The following is a 15,526-nucleotide window of genomic DNA, read 5'->3' as shown; positions in this document are numbered from 1 at the left end:
CCCCGTTTACTAGTTTGGATTGTGTTTAGTGTCCCACAGAGTTTCATTAGGGCTGTCTGTGTGAGTCTGCATTTGGAGCTAACCATCAGAGCCTGGGCAACTCAGCAATGGATATAAAGCTGGTACTATGCCTGCCCCCTTCCCGAATCTGATGCTTGCTAATAGATCCAGCGGTGTGTGGAAAGGGTTCTCTCCCCCTCCATAGCTGACTGTTGAGAGGACCCAATTTCTGTGGATCCAGTACCAGCACACAGAGCTGTAAAGACTGCTAGATAGATCTTAGTTGCCATGGCTGTGTTGTGCTTAGAAGAGAGTTATTCTTCAGTCCTTCTCAACATCCTCCATCTTACATTCTTCCTGCCTCTTCTTCCTCAATGGAGTAGTATAAGTGACTTGTTTACAGCTAAGCTTTCTACCACCATTTATACTCAGCATCTTGTGCACATGGTTTGTTTGTTTGTTTGTTTTTATCTTCAGCTTCTGCAAAAGAACAAGAGCAGGACATTTCTTTAGCTTCACTCTTGATGTGTTGGATTAAAAAGAAGAATTTTGTCAGTAATCAGAAAATATTTGCAAATGATGCTATTTTGCAGATTTAGTTAGGAACAGTTCTTGGCTACAAAACTGGGGATGTAACAGACATTTCTACACCTGAATGAACTGAAGAAAATTCCAAGAGTTTCCTGGAAATATACTAACACATGCTGAGGATTTCCAATTTTTAGCTCTGGGGAAAGGATGGTTTAACACAGTTCTGGGGTTATTTTCATTTGAGGTGTGGATATGAACTAATTACATCTGTATTTGAGACAGCTTTACCAGTGTTTCCAAGATACTCATCATCGGAATATGTGACCAGATTTTAGCGCAATTATACTACCACAGGAAATTTCAACACTGCATCCATCACAGAAAGAGACATCTTTTAGGATTAAAAAAAACAAAGACAAAAACAATGGTGTCTTTGATAGCTGATTGCAAGAGGACCAGTCATCTAAGTACTGGGGCTTTCTAGCCATCTGGCACAGGACAATAGAGCATCATTCACCACTTGCCGCCTCCAGCTTACACGACTCTCTCAGCAGAGGTGGCTGCTAAGACCTTCAACAGATCCCTCACCAAATCTTGATTCGAAATTCAGGAGCTACTTTAGAAAGGGCTAGGCACATCTCCATGGTTACTTATGAACTGCACTGTATGAAACTTTTATCAAACTCTGTCCTTTGCATTTTTTAATTGTATTATATAAAGAATTATCATTAGTGTCTTTACAAGCCCTTGCAGTCACCCAAGTTCTATCACTATGTGGGGATTTTATATCAAATTTGGGAAGTGTTCTAGGATTATAGAATATTGTTATGCTGCATGGGAACATGACCTTTGTTTAAAAATCACAACTCTATTTCCCTGGTTAAGAGTAAAGTTGATTGGTTCTAGATAACATTGATTATGATTTAAAAAAGTGACCCTGATTGGTAAACTATTTCTGCATGGGAACAAGCTAAAAACAAATTATGAACATATGGTGGAGAATCGTCCCTTTGGGATTCTCATAGCACAGCATCTTGGGACCTGAATTTGGAAAAGGAGCTTTCATCAGTGGACAAGAAATTCTAAGGAAATAAGATTACAGAACATTGCACACACCATCTAAATTTTTATGGGCTTTGCTTGACCTAGCTGCTCCCTCTGTCTAGTAACTGGATTTAGTTGGATCTTTATGAGAAGAGTCTCATTAAAGAGGCAGGAAACAGGGCAGAGGAGATAGTTCAGTCAATAAGGTGTTTACTTTTCAGGCATGAGAACTGGAGTTCAGTCCCCAGCACCCAGATGAAACACTGGGCATGGTGCCATGTGCTCGCCACTCTGGTGCTGGGAAGGTAGAGGAATCCCCAAGGCTCCCTGGGTACCAACTTGACCTACTCAGTGAGCCCCAGATCCTAGTAAAAGACCCTGCCTCACAAATGCAAGGCAGATGATTCCTAAGAACGACACTGGAAGTTGATTTCTGGCCTCCACATGTACACACACACACACACACACACACACACACACACACACACACACTCTCTCTCTCTCTCTCTCTCACACACACACACACACACACACACACACACACCAATTTTGGGGGCCAGCAAGTGAGATGACTCAGCTTATAAAGGTGCTTGTCACCAAGCCTGATGACCTGAGTTCATTCCCTAGGACCCACCCGGCAGAAGCAGAGAATAACTCTTGAAAATTGTCCTTAGACCACATGTGCACTGTGGCATGCCCCCAATAAATAAATAAGCAACAATAAAAATAATCCATGCTTGTGAAAGACTTACATGTGTTCTTCTCTGTGGAGAGTTGAGATGAGGAAAATAAACAGATTGAGGGCCCGACAATATTTTGTAAAGAAACAGACATATAAATAAAAATCTCTTAAGTAGCATTGAGCACTGACTAGCAAGTGGATTTATGTCATGGACCCCCAACTGCCTTTGCTGTCAGTAGCAGAACACACAGAGGAAGTTCTCCAGACGTGTACAGGACCGTGACCACCTGCTTGTCCTTGCTTGGTTTTGATGTCTGATGTCAAGGAGACACCAGGAGTTAACTGCAGTTTCTGAGGTGTGGCGATTTGAATCATAATAGTCCCCACAGGCTCGTGTGTTTGAATGCTTTGTCACCCAGGAGTAGCACTATTTAAAAGGGTTAAAAGGACTAGGAGGTGTGGCCTTTGTTGGAGGAAGTGTGTCACTGGGGCTGGGCTTTGAGGTTTAAAAAGCCCACACAAGGCCCATATTCTCTCTCTCTCTCTCTCTCTCTCTCTCTCTCTCTCTCTCTCTCTCTCTCTCTCACACACACACACACACACACACACACACACACACACACACACACATCAGGATGTAGCTCTCAGCTACTGCTCCCGCACCATATCTACTGCCGCCATGCTCTGCACCATGATGATAATGAACTAACCTCTGAAACTGTGACCATATTCCCAATTAAATGTTTTCTTATTTTTTAAATAAGAGTTACCTTCGTCATCCTATCTCTTCACAGTGACTAGGACAAAAGGCAAGCTGAAGTTTCATATCATGGAGCAAATCATTCCAAATATATACCAGTTATACCTTCAGCTATTGATAGTGGCAAAGGAGAAACTTTCAAATGTGGCGTGCAATGCCTGACCTGCTTTCCAGTCATTTCCAGTGTGAGTTAATTAGAATACAAACAAAAAGTTAGACCCTGAGGTCAGGTGAAAGCAAAGCAGGTCAGAGTTTTCCATGGCAACAGTAAAGTAGGAAAGCAACATTCTCACTAAGTTCTATTAATGTAAAAATAGAAATTAAAAACCCAAACTGGTTTATGACAATGGTTCACAGCTTTTTGATGAAGAGGCCCAGAGTAGGTAAGAATTTTGTTCTGATCTCTTAAAACACTGATCATAAATGTGTAGCTTACATTATCTGTTTGTTTCTTGAAACAGAGTTTTTCTGTGTAGCCTTGGCTGTCCTGGAACTTGCTCTGTAAACAAGGCAGGCCTTGAACACAGAGATCTGCCTGCTTCTGCTTCCCAAGTGCTGAGATTAAAGTCCACTACTGCCTGGCAGTTTGTATCAGTTATTTGCCTTCAACCACTATAAACATCTCAAATGTCCAAAAGGCTATATTAAAGGGCCTTAGACTCCTATTCAGAATGCAGAGCCAAGAACAGAACATACGTGTGGGAAAAGTTGGTTTTCACTAGAGTGCTGCCATCTACTCTTTACCTAGTGCATATACTTTAAAAAAGTTTTTTTTTTTTCTGTTTTTAGTTATGTGTGCGTTGGGGGTTGGGAGTATGTGCACATGAGTGTAGTGTCTGTGGAGGCCAGAAGAGGGCAACAGGTCTTCTGGAGCTGGAGTAACAGGTGGTTGTGAGCATCTGACATGGGTACTGGGAATTGAACTCCGGTCTTCTGCAAGAACAGCCATCAATCTTAACCACTGAGCCCCCACTCCAGCCCCCATTGTATGTACTTTTTACATGGCTTTAATATAGGAATGATTTGGGCTTTGGTCTTTATGCTCAATCATTGTCTTGTGATTTTAAGTTTTCAGAGACTACGGCTATTATTCTTCTAAATTCCCAAACACATTTTGGCAAGGTTGTTATAGCATATTTTGCATTTGTTTTATTTCATTTAAGTGGCACATATTTGTTGCTTTAGCTAAAATTGCAGAAAATATCTTTATACTTTAAATTCTCATCGAAGAATTTTAAATCAAAGAACTTTTATAGAATCCACCCTTATTTTTTCCTTTTAATTTATCCTCTTCTTAAATGTCTCTTTGGTCTAGTTTTCTTTTGTTGTGTGAAGCTGAGGAATGCCCTTGATGAAAAGGAGTATCTTTAACAAAAATTTTTTTACAATAATCTGTGATGAATTAGACACTATTTTAGTTAATTTGAATCTTGATTCTACTTTTAATAATTCATGTTTTCTTTCATCTTTCTTACAATTATGTCAATACTAGATAGTTGAAAGGTCTTTTGTGCCATTAATATTGAATAATCACTAAAGAGTTAATAATTAATACAAGCTTAATTCCAAGCAGCTTTCATAAAAGACTATTAAGTTTAAAATGTCTATAGTGGAGTTAGATTTAGTGGCACATACCTTTAATCCCAGCACTCAGGAGGCAGGGGCGGGCAGATCTCTGTGAGTTCAAGGGCAGCCTGGTCACATAGTGAGTTCCAAGACAGCCAGGACTACATAGTAAGACCCTGTCTAGAGAAAAGTAATGTCTATAGTGAGGGTGGCAAGATGGCTCAGTGGGTAACGGTGCTTGCAGCCAACTCTGGGGACCTGAGTTGGATCCCCAGAACCCACATAGTGGAAGGAGAAATGACTCCCACAAGTTGTCCTCTGATTGCCACATACCTGCAAAATGTGGAAATAAATGTAACAAAAATGTCTATAGTGATTTGTTTTGTTGAAAAGATCACGCAACTGTAATGATTAAACATACCGCTAACATGGAATCTGTCTAATGTCTCATCCGATGTTTAAATCTAGCTCTTCTCTTGAGACTTCTCTTTAACTCAAAAGTTTCTTAGGATTTGGTTAAAATTTAAATGGTATTCACCTTTAATACGTTTATCTTTTAACATCAAAAAGCGCTTCCATTGCTTATTCTTGTGCTGAATACTTTATCCATTTGTCCCAATTGGTATTTGTCCACAGGGTGGTAAGTTATGAGAACATCAATAAAAATGACTACTACACAATTAGCAAAAAGGCAGTGACCCACATTTACAACGACGACATCGAGTTCATCGAGATTGAGCGGTGGGAAAAGGAGTATCTGTACCACAGAGAACTCACTAAGATCCCCATATTCTCGCTCTTCCGGAAGTGGAAGGCTTTCAGCGTGTGGAGGAAGAATGTCCGCTCCAAGAAAATCACTGGCTGTCGAAAAGCGCTACAAAAAAATCTGTTCATTGTTAATCCTGTATGTATTTCTTAATCATGTTTTTAAAAACATTACAGGGCAAGAAAGTGTGACTTGGTCACAGGCGTTGGTATACCAACACCTGACATAGACTATTTCATCTTAGTAAAAGCACAGTCTTTGTCCGGTCACATCTAGCAATCTAGTCTTCAGCGGGGTTCTGGCCCCTTAACAAGGGCAGCAAAAGGCAGACGCATAAGAAGAGAGACACAGGTCTCCTTCGATTAGAGGCAACCTAGAAATCTTAGAATGGTAATTTTCTCCGGGAGGGGTGGGGCCTTGTGCACCCGGGCCCCATTTATGAAGAATTACGATCAGGTGCTGTGCGGGCGACCACCTCATCTGTCTATTTCTACACGAGTCACCTTCCCCGGTCAGCAGCCACAGTTTGCTTCTCTTTGAGAATAATCTGATTTTTATGGGCGTGTCAGTTGTACAAGAGAGGAGGTCGAGAGGACTAAGATTAATGTAGATCAATAATAATTAAAATTAATCATGCAAAGTAAGGATGCAGGATGTGTCGTCCTGGTTCACCCCTCCCACTGAACGTGGTGAACTGTGTAAGGATGTCCCATTCTCTTACAGCATTAACCTCAAATTCTGCATCCTTAACTTCATTAGCCACTTGAACTTCTTTACCATGCTTTAAATACGGCATGGATCATACAATTTTTTAGATCATTATGTAGAAACTCTTCCTGGATTTGTCTTTTAAATGACCTTTCCCAGTCTTCATGGCCTCTTACGTACCGAGAATCGTCTCTTTGCCAGTGGTGTCTTGGTCATGATAGTTCCTCCCCTTAAATTTCTTCTTAGTATTCTAGAAAGTTCTCATCTTTCTAAGCTAAGATTTACCTAGGAATCTACCTACTGTCGTGGTTCAAATACCTATCAGCTGCTAACCAACATTCCACAAGTGCAATGTATACAATTAAGTGACTTCAATGGCTAATTCTTCTAGACCAGGCTAAAAAAGGGAGCATAGAATTTAAAATTTTTATGTAGGAATTATTTTTTAAATTAAAAAATTAACCTTTATTTTGTGTGTATGGATGTGCTGCCTGGATATTTGTCTGTGTCCTATGTGTGCAGGGCTTTTGGAAGCCAGAAGAGAGTGTTGGATCCCCTGGGGATGGAGTTACAGACCGTGGTGAGCTGCCATGTGGGTGCTGGGAACAGAACCCGGGTCCTCCGGAAGAGCAACTATTGCTCTTTACCACTGAGCCATCTCTCCAGCCCATTTTTTTTTTTTTTTTTTTTTTTTTTTTTTTTTTTTTTTTTTTTGGTTTTTCGAGACAGGGTTTCTCTGTGTAGCTTTGCGCCTTTCCTGGAACTCACTTGGTAGCCCAGGCTGGCCTCGAACTCACAGAGATCCGCCTGGCTCTGCCTCCCGAGTGCTGGGATTAAAGGCGTGCGCCACCACCGCCCGGCTCCCATTTTTAAAATGTCATTGCATTTTACGTATTCAGGTGCTTGCGCGTGTGTGTGCGTGTGTGTGTGTGTGTGTGTGTGTGTGTGTGTGTGTGTGTTCACCTGATCACCATGGTATATGTGTGGAGGTCATAGGACAACTTACGGGGGTTAGCTCTCTCCTACCTGGTGTGTCCCTAGGATTGAACTAAGGTCCTCCTCAGCTTGGTGGCAGATATCTTTACTTGCTGAGCCAACTTGCTGGCCCTGAAATTTTTATTTCACAAAAATAGCCAACCTTATAAGCACCTGTGCTTAAATTTTCCTTAACAACTTCATTGATACTTAATGTACATGCTTGCTATGTGTTCCCTCACCCACGGTGTATTACTTAGTGTGTTCACTAAGGGTGGACCAACCATTGCCACAGTTGATTTTGGCACATATCCATCACCCTAAAAGGAAGCTACATTTGCCGCCATGAATAGCCTTCTCAATTTCTCCCCAACTCCCTTGTTCCTTCCCCAACATCTGCTTCCTGTCTCCATAAGTTGGCCCTTTGTCTGTACTTATGGAATCATACAACATGCCTGACATTTTTCACTTAATGTACTCTCTTCAAAATGCATCACTGTTGTGAAATACCATTTATTTCCACTGACTAAATATATTTCTTTGTGTAGTTATACCTACTTTATTTATTTATCTCTTGATAGATATTTGAAATGTTTTCCCACTTTCTGGTAATTACAAATAATGCTTTTATAAATAAATGCAATTGCAAATTAATAACCATGTATAATTTTTTTCTAAGCATATTATAAATTCTCTAAATATTTTCTAAACATTTTCTCAACATTTTGTCTCCTGGGCACATTGTTGGGATGAAAGTGATGGGTCATTTGTGACTCTGTTTATCCTTTTCCAATGCATCTTGTTAGCCAGGGTAAATTTAAAGTTAAGTTTAGTTTTGTTATATGTCATAGCCTCTCAGATTAATAAATGGTCCCTTCTGTGATCATTGTGACTGGACACTGTAAAGCCTTTTAGTAGCCATTAGCTGAAGCTAATGAAATTTAAGATGCATAGCTTTTGTTATTGTCTTCAATCTTATTCCTTTAATAGCCAAAAGACATGCATCCTTCTTGAAGTGAAAAGGAGAGAACTGGGCAAATTAAATATGATAACCCGATTAATTCTTTTACAAAAATGTTTCCGAAGAGTTCCTACCTGGTGTGTGATTTTGTACTTATTAGCCAAGTTAACACCCCCTCACACACACTCCTATAACCCTTCATAACCAGTTTTCATTCTGTACATATTTTTTGCAATATAGGACTTTAAAAATTAAATACTAATTCTTATTTCCATTCAGTATCTGCGACCAGCTCTTCTTAAAATTAATGAAATGTGCTACCAACTGAGTTTTATGGGACTCTGTTATATTGAAAAATTTCACACCTACACCCTGCAGGAGTTCAAGGCTGTGCAAATTGTGCGCCTACAGGAGGTAATGGATGTTGTCTGTTGAGTTTCAGACTCCCTTCTTCTCAGGACCCGTGACTAATTACACACACCTGTGAATGTTTAGGTGACAGAGCGCCTCGATGATTTCCGAACTGAGGCCAAAGAAGTGGTCAGGAAGTCCTGCCGCTTTGCCTTACGTGCTGCGGGATTTATTCCTGATGACTGTGCATTCGAACCCTATGAGGGTATGAAGGGCCGAGAACTGGGAGGGTCCCGAGGGGCAGCCTTCCAAAATACCATCTCTTCTGTATTCTCGATTCCCTTCCAGCTCAATAGCTGTTCTCTTTTCACTTGTTCCAAACTTCTGCTTGCATGCATAAACTGTAGGCATGAATTCTATTTGTTTTCTGGAGTCCTGTGTTATTTTTTCAAATCAAAGGATTTTGTTGCTTTTGTGTTTTGTTTTGTTCTGTTTTTCTTTGAATCAATATTGAAAGAGCTTTTACAGAAGATTTGTGCCTTGTATTGTCCTTAGATTACTTTAAGATAAACATTGCAAGTTTAGTTGGAGCTTCGTCTGATTTGCCCACTTACGGAGAATCGGAAAAAATGACGTACACAGAACAGGCCAGCAAAAGGCATCACTGCATGAGGCTCACATGGTGAGAGCATCTTCTTTCTTTCAGGATAGAAAAGAGAATCTACACTTCTCAAGACATGAAAAAGTCAGCCCTGGGCTGGGGAGATGGCTCGGTGGGTAAAGGCTTTGCCCAAGCCTGATGACCTGAGTTTGATTTCTGGAACCCACGGAGAACAGAGATGTAGCTTGCAATGCTACATGAGTGCTGAGTTACAGGTGTGAGTCTCCCACAACACATGCACCATATCAGCATCCCACAGTACCTGCGCCATGTGAACCAGATTGCAAAGATGTCATACTTTACTTACAGACACAAGTTACACACATTGTGTGCACAGAGTTTTTCCTTAAAGCTCCCTGAAAAACTCCTGTGGCCCTTGGACTAGGTGAGCTGGGTGCATTATTCTTAACATGCATCTTGTTCATCAAATAACTCATGGGAAAGTCAGGACCACTAGTTAAGTCAATGTCCTGTGTTTGAATACATTTATGCTTTCAAGGCAAGAAGGTGTAGGAACAATTCCTAATGTTTTAATATAATCCAACCAAAATTCCAGGAGATACAATGTTCTAAATTTTAAATCTGTGCCTTAGAGTTGCTATCAGAAATATGTAGTGATCACAGAAATCTGAGAGTGTTTGCCTTTTTCTCAAGCTTCATCCGTCTGAATGACTACCTAATTCAGAACACCCTGCACGTCTTAACAGTAAACACTGCCAGCTCACTTTTGAATTTTCTCTCTGACAAACTAAAGCGAACGCCCTCAGCAGACATCATTCAGAAGTGGATTACTGAAGAGAAGCCCGAAGTCACCGAGAAAAAGGTACATTTGGACGAAATCATGTCTCTGGGTGTTTACCGAAAAGTGTCTCTATTTTGGAATTTTTCCTGGTATTTTCTATATTCTGGGGGGGGGGGAGAAATTTCCATTTGAGTGTTATATTGGTTAGTTTTAACTGTCAACTTGACATAACCTAAAATCATCCAGGAAGGGAGCCTTAATAAGAACTATGTAAGTCAAGTTGGTCTTTGGGCATGTCTGTATTGTTATCACAATTATTTAGACTGTTAATTGATAGGGAAAACCTACCCTGAGTGTGGAAGCCACCATTTCCTGGGCTGAGCCCTGGGCAATGTAAGTGGGGGGCATATATACTGGCCTATATTAGTAGAGGGAGTTAAAAAGCAAGCAAGGATGCATTCTGCTGATGTCCTTGACTGTATGTGATGTAACTAGTGCCTTGAGTTCCTACCTGGACCTCCCCTCAGTGACAGCCTATAGCTTGGAGTCGTAAGCCCAATCAACCTTTTCCTCCCTTGGGTTGCTTTTTATGAGGCTATTTTATGACAGTGATGGAAATTAACAAGGGCATGTCCATTACAGCATTTGTTATTGTAAGGTGTAGCTTCTATCAAGTATATGAACCCCATTTATTTTTTTAAACTTTATTTTTATTTATTCTTTGTGTCTTTCACATGCATCTCGATCCTGTTCATCTCCCTGTCCTTCGTATCTGCCCTCTGCCCTTACAAACACCCTCCAAATATAATTAATAAAATAAAATTTAAGAGAAAATAAAAGGAAAACTCAATCTCATCATGGAAGCCGTAGTGTGACACAGTGAGTCAAGCAGTAAACTCTTTTGTCCATATAGCTTTACTTGCAAGTGTTCATGCAAAGAGTCATTGGTCTGGTTCGAGGCCTCTGGTTTCTGCTACACTATCCATGCTGCCCCATTTCCATTTAAAATTATTTTCCAAGTTTGCTTGCATTTCAATTTTTACAGAGAGGTATTTTTACATTGCCGTATCATCTTCCAATAGTTTTATTTTTGCTCTGCCTGTGTTATTATTTCCAGAAAGACTTCCACATGCCATGGATCTAAATCCAGCTCATTATGTGCACTTGTCTGCTCCTCTTTGCGTGTTTGTGTGTTTGCTTTCCTTGATAGCATTCTGCTAGGTAGGATCTTTGTAACAGTGTACATGTGGTCCTTCCAGGGGGCCCCAGTGGTGGAGAAGCAGGAAGAAGATGAGTCTCTCATCCCCATGTTCCTTACAGAACTGATTCTGACCGTGGAGTCTCTACTCTTCGAGCCTTCTTTGGATGACTTTCTGGTATGTATTTCAGTATCTAATATCTGCAAATAAGCAACCTTTAAAATAATGGAGCAACTTCTTTACGGTCAGCTGATTGGTAAGACTGCAGTTGACACTGTCCCCTTACTTGGGGGCAGAGCAGAGGCTTGGCAAAGGTACTCCCTCAAGAGGATAATTCAGGGTGGCACAAGCCTTAGATTGACTAGTGCATCCCTCTGAGCAGAGTCTAAGACATCACACTGTTGTAAGCACGACTTTTGAAGTCTTTGCAAGATGGTCTTTTATCTTAGAAAATTCTGATTCTTGGTTATTCATCACTCTTTAACAATATTCCATAAATTTATCAACAGAAAATAATAATCATGCTTCCTTCCAGTCTTGTTTTGTGTGTTTTGGTATCCCTGCTTACCTAATCTACCATGAGGTTATATGCACTTGGACACATTTTTAAATTTAAAACTAAATTATGTTCTCTGCCCCTCTTCCTTCCTTCCTTCCTTCCTTCCTTCCTTCCTTTCTTCCTTGTTTTTGTTCTTTCTCCTTAACATTGTATCATAAACATTTGTCCATTTCATTAATTACACTGGAAACATCTTTGGGAAGGAGTAGAGCATTTTCCATAATCCATAGGTCTGAGCCACCATTTTTTAATATTTTGTTTTCTCTAATTATTTTAGCTACTATGAATAATTCCATAATGAATGCCTGTGCATAAATCTTTTTTTCTATGTCTAATTTTTTTCTCAGCTCATATTTCTAGGATAGAAACCATTTTTTTAAATACCAATAAACGTCTAACCATCATTTAATTTTTCCTGAGTTCCACTTGGCTTTCCTTCCCTCGTAGTGTTTTATTCATACTTCAAAATGTATCTCATCACAATGGGTTGCAATTTGTTTTTGTTTTTGTTTTTGTTTTTGTTTTTGTTTTTGTTTTGAGACAGGGTTTCTTTGTGTAGCGTTGGCTGTCCTGGAACTAGCTCTGTAGACCAGGCTGGCTTCAAACTCACCTCTGCTTACTTAGTGCTGGGATTAAAGGCATGCATCATTACCATCCAGCAGGAGTTATTCTTATTTATCAGAAAATTCTAAAACCTCATAAATGCAGTCATCTGTGCTTACATTATGTTTGTGTTTTTCTCTCTGACAGGATGGCATTTCCGGGGCAATTAACCATTTTCAAAACACTGTGTTGTCAGTTCCTAATCTGGTGCCTGACTCATACTTTGACGCTTTCACCAGCCCGTTCATTAACAAGAAGGTGGAAGAGAAGACCTGTGGCCCTGGACCAAGCCTGTCAGCAGTGTTTGAGGACGACAGGAATTTTCTCACCATCATCATGCAAATAAAGGTAGATTTGCTTTTACTAAAAACTGTTTAGTATATCCCCAGTTTGTAAGACATCGAAGAATGTGCTTTCTTCCTGTCTTACCTTTGAATGCTCCATTTTGTAGAAACTGGCAGGCACCTAATCTCTGAATAGTAAAATCTGACAATAATGTGGGTACCTTAAAGACTGTCCTGCTGGGGCCAGTGAGGTGGCTCAGCAGGTAGACCTGAGTTTAATCCCAGGGACCCACGTGATAGAAGGAGAGAACTGCTGGGCGGTGGTGGCACACGCCTTTAATCCCAGCACTTGGGAGGCAGAGCCAGGCGGATCTCTGTGAGTTTGAGGCCAGCCTGGTCTACAGAGTAAGTTCCAGGAAAGACGCAAAGCTACACAGAGAAACCCTGTCTCAAAAAACCAAAAAAAAAAAAAAAAAAAAAAAAGAAGAAGAAGAAGAAGGAGAGAACTGACTCCCACAAGCAAATTGTACTCTCACCTCCATCAGCGCATGGTGGCACCCGCCATCATTCAAAATAAATAAAAATGTAAGAAAAACATTTTAAATAAATACGCTTCAAAACCAAAAGTAACATTTTAAAAAAACTTACCATGATGGGCAGAACAGTGGTCTGACATTAGCAAACATTGTCATGTGTTTCTTGGGACACCTTAGGTACAAACAGAGCAGAGCAATGTCTTGCCCATGATTCTAACTGAAGTCATCTCTGTTAAATGTTTTGTGGTTTTTTTTAAAAAAGCACAATGTAATTATTTAAGGCCTGTTAGAGACAAACTGTAAAGGCTTCTTTTCATCACTCTTAAATGCTGAAGCTGACTATACATTTCTTTATTTTGCGAATGCATGTGGGTGGATGCGCATGTGAAACTGTGAGCATGGAGGTCAGAGGACAACTTGTAGGAGTAGTCCTGAAAACTGAACTCAGGTCATCAGGTTGGGCAGCAAGTGCCTTACCTCCCTGATCATCTCCCCACCCCGGATGCTAACTAAAGCAGACTTAGAGACTTTGAAAATACTATTCCATACCAAATTCTTTAACCTAAATGTCTTAGTTTAAGAAAAATTTTAGATCTGTTTATTTTTTTTGTTCTGTTTTGATTTGTTTTGTTTTTGAGACAGGGTCTCTCTATGTAGACCTGGCTATCTTAGAGCTTGCCATCTAGACCAAGCTGGCCTCAAACTCACAGAAATACTCCTGCCTCTGCCTCTGCCCCTGCCCCTGCCCCTGCCTCTGCCCCTGCCCCTGCCCCTGCCCCTGCCCCTGCCTCTGCCTCTGCCTCTGCCTCTGCCTCTGCCTCAAGTGCTGGGATAAAAGGCATGTGTCACTATGCCCAGCTTAGACTGATTCATTTTACATGTATGAGTGTTTTGCCTGTACGTGTGTCTATGTACCACATGCACGCAGTGCCTGTGGAAGTCAGAACAGGTGTGGCACCTCCCAGAACTAGAGTTACAGCCAGCTCTGCACGCCATGTGGATGCTGGGAACCAAACCTGGGAACTCCACAAGCACAGCCAATGCTTTCAACTGATGAGCCATCTCTCCAGACCCCAGAGATCCCAGTTTTAAAAGCAGAGCACATTTCAAGAGTGCACTGGCATGGGAAAGGAAAGAACAGCCAGCTCTAGGTGGGGCTTGTTTCTGCTTGGGCAACCAGCCTCCTGAAATGAAAGCAAGACTAAAATGAAAGCAAACTCCTCAACTGCCTTCTCTCCTGGGCATCCACGAGCCATTATGATTTTCCAATATAAAGTTTGCCTACTTGTCAGGCGTACACTATACATGCAGCCTTATAAAACTTAAACCTAGCGTGTGAGCACGTATTTCCACCCTCTCAGACTTCATACAAGTAGCATGGAGGGGCGCAGTCAGTAAAGCACCTGCTTACAAACATGAGCCCTGAGTTTGCAAGCCCACAGCATCCATGCAAAAGTAGGACATGATGGCATGCCTCTGTAACTTCAGCTAGGGGTAGAGGGAAGGAGACAGGCAAGGCCCTGGAGCTTGCTGGCCAGCCAGTCTATCAGTTAGTGAGCCCTGGGTTTAATGAGAGATCCTGTCTCAAAAACCAAGATGAAGGGCAGTTGAAGAAGACTCTTGATATTGACCTCTGGCCTCTGCACACACATGGCCACACAGAAAGACACACACTGTAAATAAGTAAATAAAAAATGACCAATGAATGCATAAATAACATTTTTAGAAAATGAAATGTAACAATAGTAAAGTATAATTTTTCAATAACCTCATGGGAAGAAATAATTTTTACCTAGGCAAGCCAGTCCCTTAAGGATCAAGGCTGTAGAAAATCAGATTTAATGGTTTTCTCCAATGGAGTGACACTGGGTATATCAACCACTCCAGGGCAGGCCTCATGTTCAGGAGTAGTTGACTGACACATAACGGACTCCACAGTTTTTTTTTAGTGTGTGCTATTATTTGGTTACAGTTTGGTGGGGGGTGTTTTTTCCTGTTTGGGTGTTGTTTTATGTAGTTGGAATGTTTCTCCAGTTCCACCAGGCTCCCGCAGTTCCTTGGCCCTTTTATAAAATAATCACTCAGAAGCTTATATCAATTATAACTGCTTGGCCATTAGCTCAGGTTTATTACTGACTAGCTCTCACACTCAAATTAACCCATAATTCTTATATATGTTTAGACACGTGGCTTGGTACCTTTTCTCAGTTCTGCCTTGTCATCTTGCTTCCTCTGTGTCTGGCTGGCAACTCCTGACTCAGCCCTTCCTCTTCCCAGAATTCCCATCGTCTGCTCACCCCACCTATACTTCCTGCCTGGCTACTGGTCAATCAGTGTTTTATTTATCAACCAATCAGAGCAACACATATTCACAGCATACAGAACAACATCCCACAGCAATTTTATTTTATTTTCTTGGTTTGGACGGTTTGTTGTTATACTGGGTGTTTGTTTGTTTTTGAGAAAGAAGTTAAAGTTGGGAGGAGGAGAGGATCTGTAAAGACTTGGGAGAAGGGAAGAATATGATCAAAATATAATTTAAAATAAATAATTTTAAAAATAGAACAGCAGATTTAAACGTGCAAGTACCCTGGGAAT

The 15,526-nt window shown here is 40.8% G+C and overlaps 1 protein-coding gene across 1 annotated transcript in view; it reads left to right on the top strand.

Annotated features, from left to right (window-relative positions):
* The window catches only part of Dnah6 (dynein axonemal heavy chain 6), a 205,061-nt gene that overhangs the window by 17,146 nt on the left and 172,389 nt on the right, over positions 1–15,526 (top strand). The window contains exons 5-11 of the mRNA XM_059258003.1: positions 5,220–5,487; positions 8,273–8,407; positions 8,489–8,609; positions 8,900–9,026; positions 9,660–9,828; positions 11,007–11,123; positions 12,256–12,456. Of these exons, the coding sequence (XP_059113986.1) occupies positions 5,220–5,487; positions 8,273–8,407; positions 8,489–8,609; positions 8,900–9,026; positions 9,660–9,828; positions 11,007–11,123; positions 12,256–12,456 (1,138 nt within the window). The remainder of the gene's footprint in view (positions 1–5,219; positions 5,488–8,272; positions 8,408–8,488; positions 8,610–8,899; positions 9,027–9,659; positions 9,829–11,006; positions 11,124–12,255; positions 12,457–15,526) is intronic.

The sequence above is a fragment of the Peromyscus eremicus genome, chromosome 3 (assembly GCF_949786415.1).
Source record: "Peromyscus eremicus chromosome 3, PerEre_H2_v1, whole genome shotgun sequence".
Taxonomy (NCBI): domain Eukaryota; kingdom Metazoa; phylum Chordata; class Mammalia; order Rodentia; family Cricetidae; genus Peromyscus; species Peromyscus eremicus.
Note: the sequence above shows the minus strand (reverse complement) of the source record. Positions and strands in the feature narration are given on the sequence as shown.